General features: G+C 36.3%; 1 protein-coding gene across 1 annotated transcript in view; it reads left to right on the forward strand.

Annotated features, from left to right (window-relative positions):
• LOC128692795 (organic cation transporter protein) overlaps window positions 1-19,294 on the forward strand; it is a 305,219-nt gene that overhangs the window by 88,000 nt on the left and 197,925 nt on the right. The window contains exons 5-6 of the mRNA XM_070090136.1: window positions 16,694-16,826; window positions 18,492-18,643. Coding sequence (XP_069946237.1) covers window positions 16,694-16,826; window positions 18,492-18,643 — 285 coding nt within the window. The remainder of the gene's footprint in view (window positions 1-16,693; window positions 16,827-18,491; window positions 18,644-19,294) is intronic.

Below are 19,294 nucleotides of genomic sequence, written 5' to 3' on the forward strand. Positions count from 1 at the left end.
AAGACATGAAGGTTAAAACCAGGTGGGTATATAGTTTTACAGTGATTAGTACTTTTATTTAATAAATATATGGAAGAATGTAAGGTACCTGGGCTCTGGCAGAGAGCATGCATATTTCCTTTGTATAAAGGTAAAGAGGATAAAAGAGAGTCTAAAAATTATAGTGGAGTGCGTCTGCTGAGTATATGTGGTAAAGTGTATGCCAGTTATTATAGAGAGAATTAGGTGTAAGATGGAGAGCAGGATCGAAGATGAACAAGGAGGCTTTAGGAAGGGTAGGGGGTGTAGTGTATACCAAATGTTTACTGTGAAACAAGTAGGTGAACAAAACTCACGAAATCGTAATGACACGGTTGCGCACAAACCATACCACGGGCGGGATTTGAACCCGCAGTCAGAGAGTCTCAAAACTCCAAACCATCGCATTAGCCACTGGGCCAGCTAGCTTCAATAAGATTCGTCCAACTAGGTGTATTTCTACACCATAGGAAGGTTAGCATAGGCACCACTGTATCCACAAATGCAAGATTTTACAGATGAATCTCCCGCTAGCGTGGCCGTGACGAACTCAAGTCCCCTCAAAGCCGTCAACATGACTCACGAAATCGTAATGACACGATTGCAAACACTTTAACCTTAGATATAACAAGAGAAATAACACTACTACAGTGAAGGTAAGCGACTGCTCCATACGTCAATTTCGAAGCATCGCAAAAAGTGTGGAGTATATTTTTCCCATCAGGATTGACCACCTGGCGTGGGAACTCCAACATTGGATTTTTTTCATAATCACCAATTAATTCTTCCCACCTGTTAATGAATTCCTCAGGTAGAGTTTCATTCCAAGCACATTTAAGCTTCCATGCTTCTTGTATTAACAATTTCCCTCTTATAGTAAGGGGTGACACTAAGCCTAGTGGATCAAAACATTTGGAAACTTCAGTAAGCAAGACTGTCTTGGTTAATTTATTGAGCATACTGTAATTACTAGTTTTTAAGAGTAACAAATCTCTCTCAGTATCCCAAGTTAATCCCAATACATTTAGGTACTTCATCTCCGGGGTAATCTTTATTTATATTGTCCTTTAATTTGGATGAATTGCTTTTCCATTCCCTCAGAGGCATATTTGCACTTTGCATTATTTTATTAGTCTCTCCATATGTCATCAAAAGTTCCTCTTCAGTTGACGTCACACCCAGGAAATTGTCCATATAAAATTGCTTTCTCATTACCTCACTCAATGGGCTACCGGTACATTTAGGGTGTGCATTTATCGTCGCTTGAAGTAGGAACGGACTGGATGTAGCACCAAATAATGCGCTCCTAAAGTGAAAGGTTTTCAGAGGGCTAAGTAGGTCACTAGGATTCTCAGGCCGTAAGAAGCAGGTACAATCCCGGTCAGCCCCTTGTAAACCCACGCTTAGGAAAGCTTTACTTATGTCGGCCGTAAAGGCATAATTCTTCACCCTAAAATTTAATAAGATATCTCCTAATTTTTCCGTCAACGACGGACCTGTCATCAGTCATTTAAACTAAGTACATTTCTGTTACTCCTGGCACTACAGTTAAACACAGTCCTCAGAGGAGTGGTCTTAGAATCCTTCTTCACTCCGTGATGTGGCAAATAGTGACCATAAATTTTTGCTTGCTCAGGAGGTACCTCCTCTATAAATTTATTATTTAACTGTTCAGTAATTATATCATTATAGACAGTCAACAATTCTGGTGTCTTACTCAGTTCGTGAAGCTGACCCTTTAATTGTCCATATGCCATCCTGTAATTACTGGCAATTCTGGATGGTTCAGTCTCCACGGAAGTCGCACCCACTACTGTCCAGATTCAAATTTTACATCTCTCAGGTACTGTTCCTGAGTAAATGAATCGTCAGGACTTTCTTCATTTAATATGATTCCGATGCTGTCTAATTCCCACAATTTATACACTGGCTCAACACCATCCTCTATGGAAGAATTATACTGGGGCACAATTTCATGAGTAGACACACAGTGATGGTATTTATAGTTTCCTCTAGTCATGCATTATTAGTAAGAGGAAGCCTACCATATTACATGACTTCCTGCAGTCTTTAAAAGAGTGACACCACATTTCTATATCATACCCTTTACAAAGGAGGCATAATAGTCACTACCTATCAAAATATTTATTGGGCCTACAGAATCATCACTTACACCAGAAGGTGTTAAATTTACATTATGTGAAAGCCTTTCAGTAGCTTTACTAAGCCCTGTTGTAGATATTTTCTCTTGGAGGCTATCTACAATTACTGCATTCATACGTTTTTTCTCATTGCCCAAATTGACAGTTACATAAACATTTGAGAGAAAACCAGATAATTTTAGAGTTGTAGGATCTCCCATTTGTACCTTCATTCCATTAAGCCTTCTACATTTTATGAAAGTACGTTGTGATCCCTGGACTAGTAATGCAGTTACATTTTTTATTTATGCCTCTTATCATCAATTTTTACCTCTAATACAAGTAAGGCTACTTCAGCTAAACCGTCATTATTAACATTAGCAGTAATCGTTACGTTAGCTACTGTTGTGTCAGGGTTGTCAACATTATCATTATCACCATTATCATATAGACCCTTACACATGATTATATGGTGCCTTCCTTAGTGACATTGATAAATATTGTTTAATTTGACAATCCTTTACATTGTGATTACCTAGACATCTGATACATCTGTCAAGTTTTTCCCATCTTTCAACTTTATCATCCCATGAATTATATGCATTGCAATTCTTAGAAAAATGAGTACCCTTGCAGAAGAGACAATCTCTTTTCTTTGACTGGTTTCTCATTAACTGGGCTACTCTTAGGAGGGTACTTATTCTTCTTACCTTGTGAAGAATCACTATTTCTGATTCCTGCTATTTGATATGTACCTATGCAACTTATTCTAGGAGTAGAATTATGGTTATTAACATTGAGATAATTTTTCCCTTTGTGAAACTTGACAGATACCTCAGAGTTATTATGTGTTGCATTATTAAAATGGTTTGCTTGGTTGGTCTGTAAATGAACAATTAATTCTTGTAGACCTAGTCTTATTTCCTCCAGACCAAAATAACCTTTGTGATACTTGTTCGAGACCCATTCAACTGTTTACAGCTTAATTTATTCTGTACAATGGCACTCAATAACCAGTCGGATTCATTCAGATTATATTTATTACTTAAAGTTTTGAGAGTGCTCTCCAGTTTAACTCTAAAACTTCTGTAAACTTTTGTAAGTGTGATCTGGAGTTTTTAAATGAACAATGATAGTTACTAGATCCAACCTACTTTGTTCCATATTGCCATAAGTGACTTTCAACAAGTCAACTGCTTCTTTGTAAGAATCATCTACATTGTATGAGCATGTGGGCATCTCCTCTTATCTGCCCTTTGAGGTAAAATAAGTTAGTGAAACATGCTAAGTCATTCCTATCATGCACAGCTGTTTAAAAATTTACCAAAACTCCTCCTAGTTTTCCCAAGGATTAAATACAGGTAAACATAATCCTGGGAGCCTTGTCAAAGACATCTTATTTACTTGAATAGGTTGACTAACTGCCTCGTTTACACCTTTTAATTTATTCAAAACCTGACTTTTACAAGAAAGAATTTTTTCTTCTAATTCGTAGTAGTTATTAATCAAAATATCCATTTCTGTCTTGTCTGTACAGTTTACCAACAAATCTCCTTCATATTTTTTATAATATAATTTGTATGAATCATATCTATTCCCTAAAGCATCTAAATATAATTTTAAATTATCAGTATTCACAGTTTCCTGATTCATAAATTCCAAACATTTATTGTATGCCTTTGTTACATGGCCCTTTCAAGTCTGTAATGATGCTTTCTTTGCTCTAATTTCCATAGGTTTGTCATCTACACTAATTTCCTCATTTTCACCCATGGTGCAATATGTTAAATTCAACTTAATTAATATCACTGATAATGTACTTAATTATGCACTTTATAAAGATAAATATTACAACTTACCTTTGAATAAATCCTAGCCAGACTTGGCTTAGCAAAATTAATATTGCACAACACACTAATATAAATCCTAGCCAAACTTAGCTTAGCAAAATTAATATTGCACAACACACTAATATAAATCCTAGCCAAACTTGGCTTAGCAAAATTAATATTGTACAACACACTAATATAAATCCTAGCCAAACTTGGCTTAGCAAAATTAAAATTATACAAATACAAACTAATATACATCTTACCCAGACTTGGCTTAGCAAAACTAATGTTATACAAATACACTAATATATATCCTAGCCAGACTTGGCTTAGCAAAATAAATATTGTAGTAATTATAATCCACTACACATTAAGTAAATTTGTGAACCTAACATCCACCTCCTTCTGTCATGTCACTTATAATTATTAATTAATTCACTAATTAATGACTTCACTAATTACATCCGGTTTGATCAAGAGCAATGGTCAACTGTAGAATATTAAAATTACCTGGGTGAACCTCATAAGATATATACCAGAATTTTGTAACAAAGATAATTATTCCTCATCAAGTGTTATAGAGACATGTAGGAATTTTTAAGCATTCTAGGTCGCCAGAAAATGTCACCCTTCGATTACCTACTATTCTCTTAATTCCACAAGTCACTCTGGACCAATACTAACTTCAAATGAAATAAACATCACCAGTAATTCTGGTAAAACTATTTATATAAATTATGTGAACTGTATGTTAAATTGAGTTAATAAATACATATAAACATTTATATCAGAAGGGGAATTTATATTAATAACACTCACCAATTTGTCTGGAGATTACTTGGAGTGTCATTCACAACCCCTTGCCTAAAATATGAAGAAACTACTGGCTAGAATTTCAACATATAAAGACATTACTTATCTGGGGGATGGTAAAATTCTTATCCCTTTTCCACATAGTTTCAGTCCTGCCCAATCGTTGGTTTCTCACATTCTATAGGACAGCAACCCCGACAATTTCTGCTCCTATTTGAGAGATTTCAACCACAGATAACCTCCAGAGCTACGAAATATTCTTCCTGTTTCACTCACTCTCGTCTTGCCCGGTTCAAAACATGGCGTCTCCCCACAGCAACACTAACCCTCTCGCTGGTTCCTTTTTTATTTACAAATTAATTTCTATTAACTACAATGTATTTCACTAATTTACATGCAAAATACACTATATTTTCAGAAAATATACAATATTTTCCACACTGCCAAGTCGTTGGTTTCTCACATTCTGCTGGACTCTAACTCCGATTATTCTTGCTCCTATTTGGGAGGCTTAAACCACATTTAACCTCCAGAGCCACTGAATAATTCCCTCAAATTTACTGTCACTACTTGTTTTGCTGGTTCCCTTTTCAATTCCCAAATTAAATTTAACCAACAACAGTGTATTTCATTAAAGTACATGCTAAAATGCACTATATTCCAGAAAATGCAATATTTTCCACACTGCTAATCCAACTCCACAATCCACATTTGAAGGACCAAATGAAAAAGTCATGTGGAAACTCGTGAGATGCATACTCTGGCAATCACTGTTCACACGGAAAACACAAGACTGCTCAAGTCCTGTCCTCACAAGTACTTCTGAGCTATAATTCTTTAGAGAGTAAACTAACCTGCAGGAAATTTCTTTCTTCATACACAAACTAGATTATATTAAAGGAACTTATATATAAAGTGTAAGCTTTCAAATATATATTAACAGTGAAGTTTATATATGTGTAAGTAATATTCACGTGTGATTTACAGTTATACAGTGACATTTATAGTGTATAGTGAATGAAGTGTATAACATCGTTATTTACGATTAATCATCATGGGCAGGCTGACACAGCAAAACTCTAAGCCATAAACACCAGACACATGTACGGTGTACCCTTCATGGTCATTGACCCTGAGGTTAAGCTTAGTGGGTCAGTAGTGTCTGACTCGATTATTGCTGACTTAAGCATAACAAAAACTCAGCTGTCTATAGCAGTACAGTGTTTTATAAACACTCTAAGTGTGGTGCTAGAATTTTCAGTATACCATTAAAATGGCTTGTTTGAAAACTCAGTTTCAGTCTTTACAGACTAAGATTACACAATTAGAAAATCTAATTTCAGTCTGTCTAGGATTAACTCAAGATACAAACATAGATTTTGATGATCTTGAGGTCAAGTTTGAATTATTTACACAACGTCTGGAAATAATTAATTCAGACTATACACATTATGAAAATAAATTTCTTGAATCAGATCCATCTGAGGATGAAATTAAAAATGTTTTGGATACTTTTAGTGATCAACAATTAAGGTGGACAGGAGTACAGGCTATCTGCCGTAAAACTCTGTCACAGAGACCTACTGTAGCTAGTGGTCAAACACCTGTTACACCTGTAACAACAACAAGTGTCCCATTACCAAGCTTACCTACATTGTCATTACCTATTTTCCAAGGTCATAATTATGAAGAATTCATTAGTGGTTTTCAATCCATAGTAAATTCACGAACTGACATAGATGAGATTGCTAAGTTCAATTACCTTAAATGTCTTGTGAAGGGAGAACCCTATGAACTGATTAAGTCATTTCCGGTGGTTAAAGGTAATTATCAAATAGCCTTACGTGTCTTAGCAGACAATTACTTTGATGATGACAAGGCCAGAGTTAGACATGCAGTCTTAATATCAAGCTTGAAGCCACCCAAACATTGTTATTCAGACTTACAGGCATTTAGAATCACATTAGACAATAGTCTCATATCTCTAGGTGCTAAATATGACCTAAGACAATGTGATTGGTTTATCAGTGGTATTGTACAGGATAAGCTGTCACCACAAACTATTGAACGATTAAATATTATGTTCAATAAACGCTATTTCACTTGTGAGGAAATTAGCAATGGTTTACAAACAATAGTTTCATGCATGCAAGCAACGAGACAAGATGAAAAATCCACAAATCCAGTGGATAATAAACCTTCAACTCAGTTTAAAAAGAGTATACCTACTCCCACTAAACCACATAATGGGAAATCCCATATAGGCATTTATCAAGCTGTGAATACAATAGACAGTAAACAGACTGGCATACATAAACGTACTCCAAAATGTGTACTTTGTGATGGAACACATTGGGCACAGTATTGTAGTCAATACACATCAATGGAGGCACGTAAACAACGTGTTCATCAGCTGAAAAGATGCATCAAGTGTTTAGGTGAACACAAGGGAGGAAAATGCTCACTGAAGAAGTGTTTTAAATGCAAGGGTATGCATCATACAGCATTATGCCCAAATACTTGTGCTGAACAGCAGCAGACTTCCACAGAATCAGGAAGTCAACAAGCAACAGCATTAAATGTGAGAGATAAGTTTAAAGCAACTGCTCTCCCGATTGCTCGAGTTGAGTTATCTAATAAATTACACAAAACCAATGTGCTAACACTATTTGATCAAGGCTCACAAAGGTCCTTCATAAGAAGAACAGTGTTGCAGAAACTGAATAAACAACCCTATGCCAAAATACAGTTAGATATAGCTGGTTTTTTCCACAATTCTGGTAAACAGACATATGACCTAGCCAGAATCACTGTTGGTCTAGGAAACAGGAAAAAGACAGTAGAAGCTGTGGTAGTAGATGATTTGCCTAAGTCTGTGCAGATCCAGGGATTAAAAGAAACAGTTGCAGCACTGAAAGCAGCTAAGGTCAAGTTAGCCTGTCCTGACATACAGACGGACACAATTAGTCCAATTGATTTAATCATTGGAAGTGATTATTATCACTGTTTTGTGCAAAATATAGTAAGTAAACATGATGTTCACTTGCTGAAAACAGCAGGAGGCCACATGATATGTGGTCCCATTCCCTCTCAAAGTGGGAAAGAAGCTGATATTGATTCAGTGGAAAATGTACTAGTTACGAGAATAACCGCTGATCATGTACCACAGCAAAAATTATCATTACTGGAAGAAATGAATGAACCAGTTGATAAGTTGTGGGATTTAGATGCGATAGGTATTGATGTAAATAAACCAAGCCCACAAGAGTCTCAGACTTATAACCAATATTTGGACACTGTCAAATATAAAGATGGACAGTATTGGGTTAGGTTACCATGGAAATTAAATCCACCACATCTACCTAGCAATTATCGCATGGCTTTCGGACAGATGAAAGCACAAATACATGAGCTCAGGAAGAATCCAGAGCTACTGACTGTCTATGATAATATCATACAAGAACAGTTGGACAATAAATTCATTGAGGAAATAGTCGAAGATAAGTTGAAGACAAACGCTCATTATCTCCCGCACCATGGAGTCAGAAAAGATTTTGAAACCACTCCACTACGTGTTGTATATAATTGCAGCGCACGTGCAAATAAAGATGTAGCAAGTCTTAATGACTGTCTGATGACCGGACCCTCACTAACTGAGAAGCTTGGAGACGTGCTTATGAAATTTCGCACAAACCCATATGCCTACACGGCTGATATTTCCAAGGCTTTCTTAAGAGTAGGACTACAAGAAATAGATAGAGATTATACTCGATTCTTGTGGCCTGAAAATCCACATGATCCTCTAAGTCCTGTGAAAACTTATCGTTTCAAATCAGTATTATTTGGTGCAACATCCTCTCCATTCTTACTAGAAGCTACTCTAAATACACATTTGAAGAAATCTGAAAGTCCCTTCAAAGAAGTCTTAAAGAAAAGTTTCTATGTGGACAATCTTCTAGGTACTGTGAATAAAGAGGAGGATTTGAAATCCTTATACAGAGAAGCTAACAAGGAGATGAAAGAAGCAAATATGCCTCTAAGGATGTGGAATACAAATTCAAAGCAATTAAGGGAACTTATCAAAGAAGATTTCCCTGAAACTGAAATTCCTGATTGCAACAATATGCTGGGACTTAATTGGAACACACAGGAAGATACTTTGAGTCTCAAAAGGATAAACAATAAATCATGCAGTACACTCACTAAACGTAGTTTACTGTCAGAGGTATCACAATGTTTCGATCCTCTAGGACTCGTCTCACCAATTACCATAAAAGGTAAAATGCTTATGCAAGATGCATGGAAGCTCAAAATTGGATGGGGTGAGAACTTGCCTCTAGAAATGAGTCAAGCATGGGATGAAATATCCAGGGAGTTTAAACAACTTCATCAAATTAAATTTCCCAGACAAATAGGTCAAGAGGGAAACAAGTACACATTACATGTGTTCTGTGATGCGTCAACCAGAGGTTATGGCGCTGTAGCTTACATGAGTAATGCTGAAGGAAGTACACTAATTACTTCAAAGGCCAGGGTAGCACCCTTGAAGGTCAGAACAGTACCACAATTGGAACTGACAGCACTCTATGTAGGTACAAAATTAGCTGTCTATCTCAACAAAGTGCTTGATCATCTCACTATTGAGAAAACCGTGATCTGGAGTGATAATGAAGCAGTTCTCCAGTGGTTAAGAAATAATAAGAGTAAGCTGGTCTATGTACAGAACAGAGTAGCAGAAATAAAAGAGATGTAGAGAGATTATCTCTTTCTCCACGTCTCTACCCAAGAGAATCCAGCTGACATGTTGTCACGTGGTGTCCCACTTAAGAAATTTGTGTATAATAAATTATGGCTCCACGGACCGAACTGGCTCTCTGATGAAAATAACTGGCCTCAGCAAAAAGCTCACATTATGCCAGAAGAAACAGTCTGCTTGAACACAGCAGAAATAAGTTGTGTAAATACTGCAGACACAACAGAAATAGTCATTGATGGATCTAAATACTCATCTTTGGGTAAACTCTTAAGAGTTACAGCTCTTGTCTTTGAATTCATTAAAGGAATAAAACCTGATTATGAATGTCTTGAACCCATTAAATACTGGGTGAAACTAATACAGAAAGATGTTTTCTCGACAGAATATAAATTTCTAGAAACACAAGATAAATCCCCAAAGAATCCTGCCATGATTAATTCTTTAGGACTTTATCTCGACTCAGAAAAGATTATAAGATGTCGAGGAAGAATTCATAATTCTTCACTACCTAAAGAAGCCATACATCCAATATTGATCCCCAAGAATCATTGGCTAACAAAACTGATTGTGCAAAACGCCCACAGTAACGTGTTACATGGTGGGGTAGCTGACACACTTTGTCATATACGACAATCCTACTGGATACCTCAAGGTCGACAAAGTGTGAAAAAACAAATAAAGGACTGTATTACTTGTCGTCACTATGATATGCGAGTATGTCAGTATCCAGGTCCACCTCCATATCCCTCTGAAAGAGTTTGTCATATCACTCCATTTGAGGTGACAGGTGTAGATTATACTGGACCAATAATTTTAACCAAAACAGTTGACAAAGTTCCCATCAAGGTGTACATCTGTTTGTTCACTTGTGCTACAACTAGAGCAGTACATCTAGAAGTAGCCACTGACATGTCTGCTGAAACCTTTATCAAATTATTCAGAAGGTTTGCAGCCAGAAGGGCATGTCCCAGACTGATGATTTCAGACAATGCAACGAACTTTATTGCTGGTGCTGCTTATATAAGCAAGATCTTTGATCAACCAGAAGTACAACAGATGCTGAATCAACGCAGATGTCGTTGGAGATACATTCCTCCTAAATCTCCATGGCACGGCGGATTTTATGAAAGAATGATCGGCATTGTAAAACGTTGTTTAAGGAAGACTCTTCATCGTCAGAGAATAGACTTAGAAGAATTCTGTACAGTTGTGACTGAAATAGAAAATAGAGTCAACAACAGACCTCTAACTTATGTTACCGATGATCTGGACAATTTAGAAGTGTTATGTCCATCTCATTTACTCCATGGCAGAAGGCTCGAACCTGTTCCTCCCATGAATGATAAAGAAATCATAGAGGATCCTACTTATTTCGATCCTGAGCAACTCAGACGTAAATTCAAACACCTTAATAAAGTGATTGAACGTTGGGAGAAAATTTGGCGAGAAGACTATCTCACCTCATTGAGAGAACACTTCTATGGAGCTGGTATTCCTGAAAATCATAAGTCCTTAAGACCTGGTGACATAGTGATTATCGACAATGATGGTCCGAGGTCCCAATGGCCACTTGGAAAAATTGTGACCATATATCCTGATGCAAATGGAATCATCAGGACAGTTGATGTTTTGAGCAAAGGTGTAGTGAATAAGCGGACAATAAATAAACTAGTGCCGTTAGAATTACTCAGTGTTGAAAACAAAATTAGTGATTCTCCAGACACCACACAGACTAAAGCTGTTCAGAAAAGACAAGCAGCAGTGGTGGCGAGTGAGAAAATCAAATTAATGTTAAGTGATGAATAGTTCACCTGCAGCGAACCTCCGCCGCCCCCCAGTGTGGAGAAATTTTCTCCAGGAGGGGGGTATCAGCCCCCTTCAGCCCTTACAGCCCTGAGGGGCCAAGCCCTCTCAGCCCTGAGGGGCCACTCAGAAGGGGCGAGCGTCTTGTTTACTGCTAGAGTGAGTAATTGATCACAGATGCTATGCCACGTAGTCAAGTGACCTCTGCTCCTTGCAGCGGTGTTGCAAAGTGTATTTTTATAAGAGACAATACATTCTTACTTTAGCAGGACAATTAAGGAAAATCCTGCTCCCACTTTATTACCATAGTAAAGATAGTGTACATTGTTGTCTATGATTAAGACAGCAAGAAACAAACATTCTGCTTTGCTTCATCGAGGAGGTGACAAGGATGCAAGGTACTAGGTCAGCGTTTTTTTTTTTTGTGCTGGGGGCAGTGACGGCATGGAGCGCTGTGGCGTCTGGCAGACTATCTTTGACTCTAGGGAGAGTGACACTGACGCCAGGAGATCTGTGCGTTAGTGTGAACAAAGTGTCTCTAGCACAAACACTTAAGAGAAGTGTGATCAGCTTCTCTTGTGATACATTGTGAACAATAAAGACAAATCTTGTGGAACATAGTGTACCAGTGTGCGTTTCCTAGACAATGGAAGACGTGGACATCCAAGGACACTTAAGCTTCTATCAAGTCACCGATATCTGTCGAAGGTGTTGAGAACACCATAGCTCACGTTACAAAGAGCAAGGTATGTTACGAATTTCTTGTAGATCGGGGGATTGCACAATTCTTGAGTCACAAGGAGTTTGTAATCAACCTATAATCGGCAGTAAGGTGTGGACTTTTGAGTCCAAACAAGTAGGTATTTCGTCAGCCATCATCGAATGAAATATGCTGACATAACACCCCCTAGGGGTAATTTATACTTACAAATTGTATCTCTTGACAGCCCAATGTTGTGATGGTTTCGACAGCATCTAGACCTCGTCTGCAGGGGTGGCTGTGTAGACGATTTGCTGTCATTTATCAGCTAAGTGTTCATTATATATAGTTATAATAAACACAGCAGGTAAGGCCAAAAATCTCAACAAATCATATACGTGGCGAGGAGAATCCAGTTGATTTCTTGTCCCGAGGCTTACCTCATTCTAAATGCGTAAATGCTGTATCATGGTTTAAAGGGCCGAGCTGGTTGGTAAATAAAGTTAATCGGCCTGTACAAAAGGCGTATATTGCTCCTGTTGAAATTACTGTGACCATCGCTCCAATAGTTTGTCCCTCCTTAGCCATTGATATAAATAGGTATTCTTCTTTGCCCAAACTAATCAATGTAACAAAGTTAGTGTTTAAGTTTCTAAACATAATGAATATCTCATATAATTTTTCACATCCTCTTGAATATTGGATACAGAGGGTGCAGGAAGAAATCTATGGAGATGAGATTAAATTAATGATGAAAAGATGAACTGGGGCTGTATTTAGAGAATAATGGTGCATTGGTAGGATACAAAATGCTGAATTGGGTAATTATGCCAAACACCCTATCTTACTGCCCAAAACTCATCATCTAATAATTTTGATTGTTTTAAATGTCCATAAAAATGTAATGCATGGTGGAGTACAAGATACATTAAATTGTATTAGGGAAACTTTCTGGATTCCACAAGGATGGCAAAGTGTATAAAGGGTTATTAAATCTTGTGTAATATGTCGCCTTGTGGATGCCAGATTCTATATATACCCAGGTCCTCCACCACTGCCAAAGGAGCATGCATAATTAGTGAAACCATTTGATGTAACAAGTGTGGACTATATTGGTCCATCATTTTAACAGGTATTTAAGGTGGTGTTCCACTGAAAGTGTATGTATGCTTGTTCACTTGTACTGCTACTAGGGCAGTTCATTTAGAAGTGGCTCAGGACTTGTCTGCAGAACAGTTTATACAGCTGTTTCAAAAATTTGCAGCTAGGAGATCCTGTCCAAGATTGATGATTTCGGATAATGCCAGTAATTTTGTAGCGGGTGCTCAACACTTGATCGAATTAAATAATAGTAACGATGTTCAATCTCTGTTAACCCAGCGAGGGTGTATCTGGAAATTTATTACTCCTAGAGCCCCTTGGCAGGGGGGGTTGTAAGTAAGACTAATAGGCACAGTGAAGAGGTGTCTCCGTAAAGTACTACACAGGAAGAGAATTAATTTAGAGGAATTCTGTGCAGTGTTGGTGGAGGTGGAGAATCGGATAAATAATCGGCCTCTCTCGTACATGATGATACACCTGATGCAGATGTATTAACACCTCACCTATTATGTGGAAGGAAATTGAAAGCTGCTCCTGTCTATAGAAATAATCCTGAAAAAAGTGATGAAGATTACAATGATGCGGCAGTATTGTGTGATAAATTTAAAATGTTAAATAAAGTAATTGATCATTTGTCTAATGTGTGGCGCAAAGAATATCTTCTTACACTACGTGAACACTTTTATGGTGCGACAGAGGCAGTAAATCGACAGAGCATTCAATCAGGTTACATTGTGTTAATTGATACTGAACAGCATCGAGCATTGTGGCCTCTGGGCAAGGTATTGACATTGTATCCAGATGCACAAGGTATTGTCCAGAATGTCAGAGTGTTGTATCATTGCCAGGAAAGTTTACGTACGATTAATAAATTGATTCCTTTGGAATTAAATAGTATTCAATCAAATGTAAATGAAAATCTAAGGGAAAGTGACACGAGTGATATTGAAGATAATGCTGACCAAGTGATGCAAGAAGATGAAATTTTAATAAGGCCTACTAGGAGAACAGCCACTCAAGCCAGAGCTGGCTGGAATCATCTTCTAGAGGAAGGAGTAATTTGAGTCGTTTAGCAACGAACTCCGCCCGGCTGCAGTGTGGAAAATATTGTATATTGTATATTTTCCGAAAATATAGTGTATTTTGCATGTAAATTAGTGAAATACATTGTAGTTAATAAAAATTAATTTGTAAATAAAAAAGGAACCAGCGAGAGAGTTAGTGTCGCTGGGGGGAGGCGAGAGTGAGTGAAATAGGAAGAATATTTTGTAGCTCTGGAGGCTATCTGTGGTTGAAACCTCTCAAATAGGAGCAGAAATTGTCGGAGTTACAGTCCTACAGATTGTGAGAAACCAACGACTGGGCAGGACTCTGAAATTATATGGGAAAAGGGATAAGAATTTTACCATCCCCCAGATAAGTAATGTCTTCATATGTTGAAATTCTGGCCAGTAGTTTCTTCATATTTTAGGCAAGGGGTTGTGAATGACACACCAAGTAATTTCCAGAAAAATTGGTGAGTGTTATTAATATAAATTCCCCTTCTGATATCAATGTGTATATGTATTCATTAACTATTTTTAACATACAGCCCACATAATTTATATTAATAGTTTTACCAGAATTACTGGTGATGTTTATTTCATTTGAAGCTAATATAGATCCAGAGTGACTTATGGAATTAGGAGAATAGTAGGTATTCGAAGGGTGACATTTTCTGGCGACCTAGAATGTTTCAAAATTCCTACATGTCTCTATAACACTTGATAAGGAATAATTATCTTTGTTACAAATTTCTGGTGTATATCTTAAGAGGTTCATCCAAGTAATTTTAATATTCCACAGGCAGGACTTAGAAATTAGATGTTGAAAGCGGATAATTAGGAGCCATCAACATCCACAGCTAAGTATACTGCACTTTATATGTTGAAGTTCTGATCAATTAGTTTCCTCATATCTAGGCAGGGGTTGTGGGTGCTAGCTGCACTAAGCAATCTCCAGACAAATTTGGTGAGTGTTGGTAACATAATTTTTTTCTCATATGTATAAATACATGTATTCTTTCTTTGTCAATATAACATTATACAGCCCATATAATTTCAATGTAAATATTATAACCAGAATTACTGGTTGTGTTTATTGAATTTGAGGTTAATATAGGTTCAGAGTAACTTGTGGGATTGTGTGAGGGTAGTGGGTGTCGAAGAATGACATTCTCCTGGTGACATAGGGTGTCTCAAAATATTCCTACATGTCTCAGAGTTGTAGCAATTGGTAAGAAATAGTTATCTTTGTTGCTTTCATTAAATTACTGGTATGATTATAAGGAGGTTCATGCAGGTAATTTAATTTCCACCAGCAGACTTTGTTACTAACCTTTGTTACTTACCAGTGAAGTTCAGTCTTGTACCCAATGATTTACACAAGCTAAGGTAAGGTTAGATAACTTATCGGGATATAAAAGTTAATTATTTACAGTGAATTGCAGTTAGGGCAGTTAAGCTAAAGATATTTGCAAAAAAAAAATTATTTTTTATAGTGAGTTTGCAGTATGGACAAAGTTAGGCTAGAATATTTGCACACTTTCATTATTTACAACGTGCAAATTAGGCTAAGATTTAGCTCAATTAATTGAATACAATGAATTAAGCAAGGTGGGCTTAATTAGGCCAAGTTACTTGCACACACAAGTTTTATATATTTGTTGATTTCATAAGAAGTGTCAATCGAGTGAATTTTAGTCTTGAGGAAAGATTGAGTTTTGTACTGTGTCATATTTTGTTTTTGGCTCATATTAATATGTGGGGTTTTAGCATGCACCAGTGTGTATTTTAAGCCGAGTAATTACTCGCTGGTGGTAAACAGAAGTTTGCAGGTTAAGCAGTGTAACTACTCTCCACCTATAGAGAACAAATTCCTATGTTAAGTTGTCTTAACAACCGAAGAGGCATAGTCAACTTCTAATAAATTTTCCAGAGATCCCAAGTTGTATGGTAAAAGTATTCAAATCATTGGGGTCTAAAATATTGAATTTTAATGAATATTTGCGATTGAAGGCTGTGTTAAGCTGTTTCACATAACTTAACGGTTTGGTTTCTAGAAAATAATTATGTTCTGATAGGCTGTGTACCTATTAATTAACATCATAAAAGGTACTTTACAAGTGACAAATTCATATCATGAGTCTGTCCTTACAATTAGCCTTGTGATACTTGTAAGGACAGGACTTAAGCAGTTTTGTGTTATCTGTGTTGAGAATGATTGCCAAAGTGGGAATCTCACAAGTTTCCACATCTTCACTATATTTAAGATTCAGGTTAGTAATGGATAAAATAGTAATGGATAAAAGTAAATCCTATTTGCGTTCAGATATTCTTGCCTTCCCATTCTTTGGATGAAAACTAATTATTTCTCATTCTCTGTTAGCTGTATCAATCCTGAGGTTGATACAGCTAATGGAGAATAATTATAAAAGACACATTACCGCACTTTTCATTATGTTATAAATAAAAAATTTCTTTTTCTGTAGGTTAATGCCAGAGACTATTCGATGGTTAGTCGCCGTGGGTCGTACTGATGAAGCAAAGATGATAATACAGAGAATTGCGAGAGCCAATAATGTAGACGTACCCAGACATCTCTTGGATAATCACAACATGGAGGTAATTTACCTTTGAGTTACTTACAGTGTGAACAGACTGACTGATGTTATAATCTGATTGTTACACTGCTTTAGCGCTCGGTTGTCGACCACTCCTCAGAATGACAGTTTTTAATCATTTGGGTCTCTGTAATATGTTTACTGCTATTTATCACGTGTATAATATCATTTCGGAAGACATGTGAAAGATAAATAACTAAATGGTCAATAGTAGCATAAACATACGACATTTTATAGCGCCATGACACAAAATTACTCCGTCATATCGTCTACATCATCACTTCTGGCTTGTCCGTTGTCTGCCATAACTCCTCTCACCTGTAACGATGTCATTGGTGATTTTAGTACGTTAGGGGACAAAATAATATATATATATATATATATATATATATATATATATATATATATATATATATATATATATATATAAATATATATATATATATATATATATATATATATATATATATATATATATATATATATATATATATATATATATATATATATATATATATATATATATATATATATATATATGTATATATATATATATAATTAAAAAAGGCCGAAAATTTACTTCATCCGCAGGAATATGCTAACTGTGGCGACATCCCAAGAAATGTTGTAGTGACTATAATTCGTTGTAGAAACACCAAAATGTTTTTATAATGAAGTATTTTTCCGAAAACTTAACTCATTTTTTGAAAATTTTTCCATTTTGTGTAACCTGCCAGGCCGCATGTGCGACGTGCGTAGCAATCCTCGTTAGGCTTGCTGGCAAGTACTTCTGGCAGGTTGTAGACAAGCAGCCGGTGATAAAAATATCTTCATCTACAAGTACATGTATGAGGTCTACAAGCTTAGCTGACATCAATAACATATTACTATAAAGAAAGCCGCTTGTTATGCAGAGCATTTCCAACAAATTAGATCAGTTTAATCCCAGGATGCGACCCACACCAGTTGACTAACACCCAGGTACGCATTTTACTGTTGGGTGAACATAGGCAACCGGTGTAAGGAAACAAGCCCAATATTTCTACCCAGCTGGGAATCGAACCCGGACTCTCACCGTGTAAAACGAGAGTTTTCACCACCATGCCACAGGCCACTGTAAGTATATGGCCAAGTCTATGGTCACTATCTTGAACACTGTGCTTTATTTTCCACTTTTTATGGAATATACAGATAGATAGTATAATAATGTATGAGATATGTCAAGGTATCTTATTAATGAATATAAAATGCCAGATATATTAAGTAAATTTACTAAGTTTACTAAATATACTTTCAACAGGTAAGTCAACTGTAGATATAAATCTAGATGTACTCTTGTACACACTTTTGGAGACATGTTTCTAGGCCTTTAGTATATTTGTAGGTTCTTGCACTACCCTCCACAGTATGGATAATGAGTAAGAATGAACTAGCTGCCACCTCGACAAAATCAAAATCATTTAGACTTACTAGTCAATGGTCTTAGTCAGACTGAAACATTGTCACTCATTTCAGTCTCTTAAGTGCGGGTTAATTGTATATCATTGCAATCACACAATTATGCCTTTTTATTATATAGGTACAGCATTATTGCACACTTTATGGATCTAACTTGAGATACAGAATAATTTTAAATTAATCGCTCATTTGCTATTCTTGCTGACAGTCTGGTCCTGTTGACGGAACTCTGTCATTAACCAGCAGTAACATTGAACTTGTGAATGAAACTAGACAAGAAACAAAGATCAAGAAGACTGTTATTGACCTCTTGAGAACTCCTGTTATGAGGATGCGATCACTCAACATGTTTTTCTGTTGGTAAGTACAAAAAGTTCCAGATGAAACCAGAGAAGTGAAAAATTTGTCTTTAGTCGATGGGTTCCGGTAAATATTCACATTAGCTCTTCTTAAGAATCTAATAAAATAAAATTGTTCCTTTAATAAGTACTCATTGCTAAGGTGATATTTATATGAAAACGTATGCAAAAAAAATAATTAAATGTGGAATCTTATTATGAAAACTTAGTAGATGTTAATGTAGTGTAGCATTTAAAGTTATTTCATATATTCAAAAACGGAATTCTGCTTTTTACATGCAAATTTTAGTGTGTAGTTTTTTATTTATTGATGTCATAAATAAGTCAATGAGCATAAATAATATTATTTACAATACATTTTCCACTTTTCGCTTATTATTTATTTAACAAACTGGCCGCATCTCACCATGGCAGACCTTCCCAAAACAGAGAAATATTTAAAGTTACTCATTTAATAGTTTTCTTGCCAGTAGAGTACACACATTCCTATTTAAAAGACGCTCTGGTATGCAATAACTGTACCCATCTTTCAGAGTGAACGACTTGTATTTTTTCCAACATTCAGTAACTGTTTATGTACTCTGTGTTAGCCAGGCACATTTCTCAGCAATAATTAAGTACCATACTAGATCATTTATACCAGCTCAGTTGA

The sequence above is a fragment of the Cherax quadricarinatus genome, chromosome 30 (assembly GCF_038502225.1).
Source record: "Cherax quadricarinatus isolate ZL_2023a chromosome 30, ASM3850222v1, whole genome shotgun sequence".
Classification (NCBI taxonomy): Eukaryota; Metazoa; Arthropoda; class Malacostraca; order Decapoda; family Parastacidae; genus Cherax; species Cherax quadricarinatus.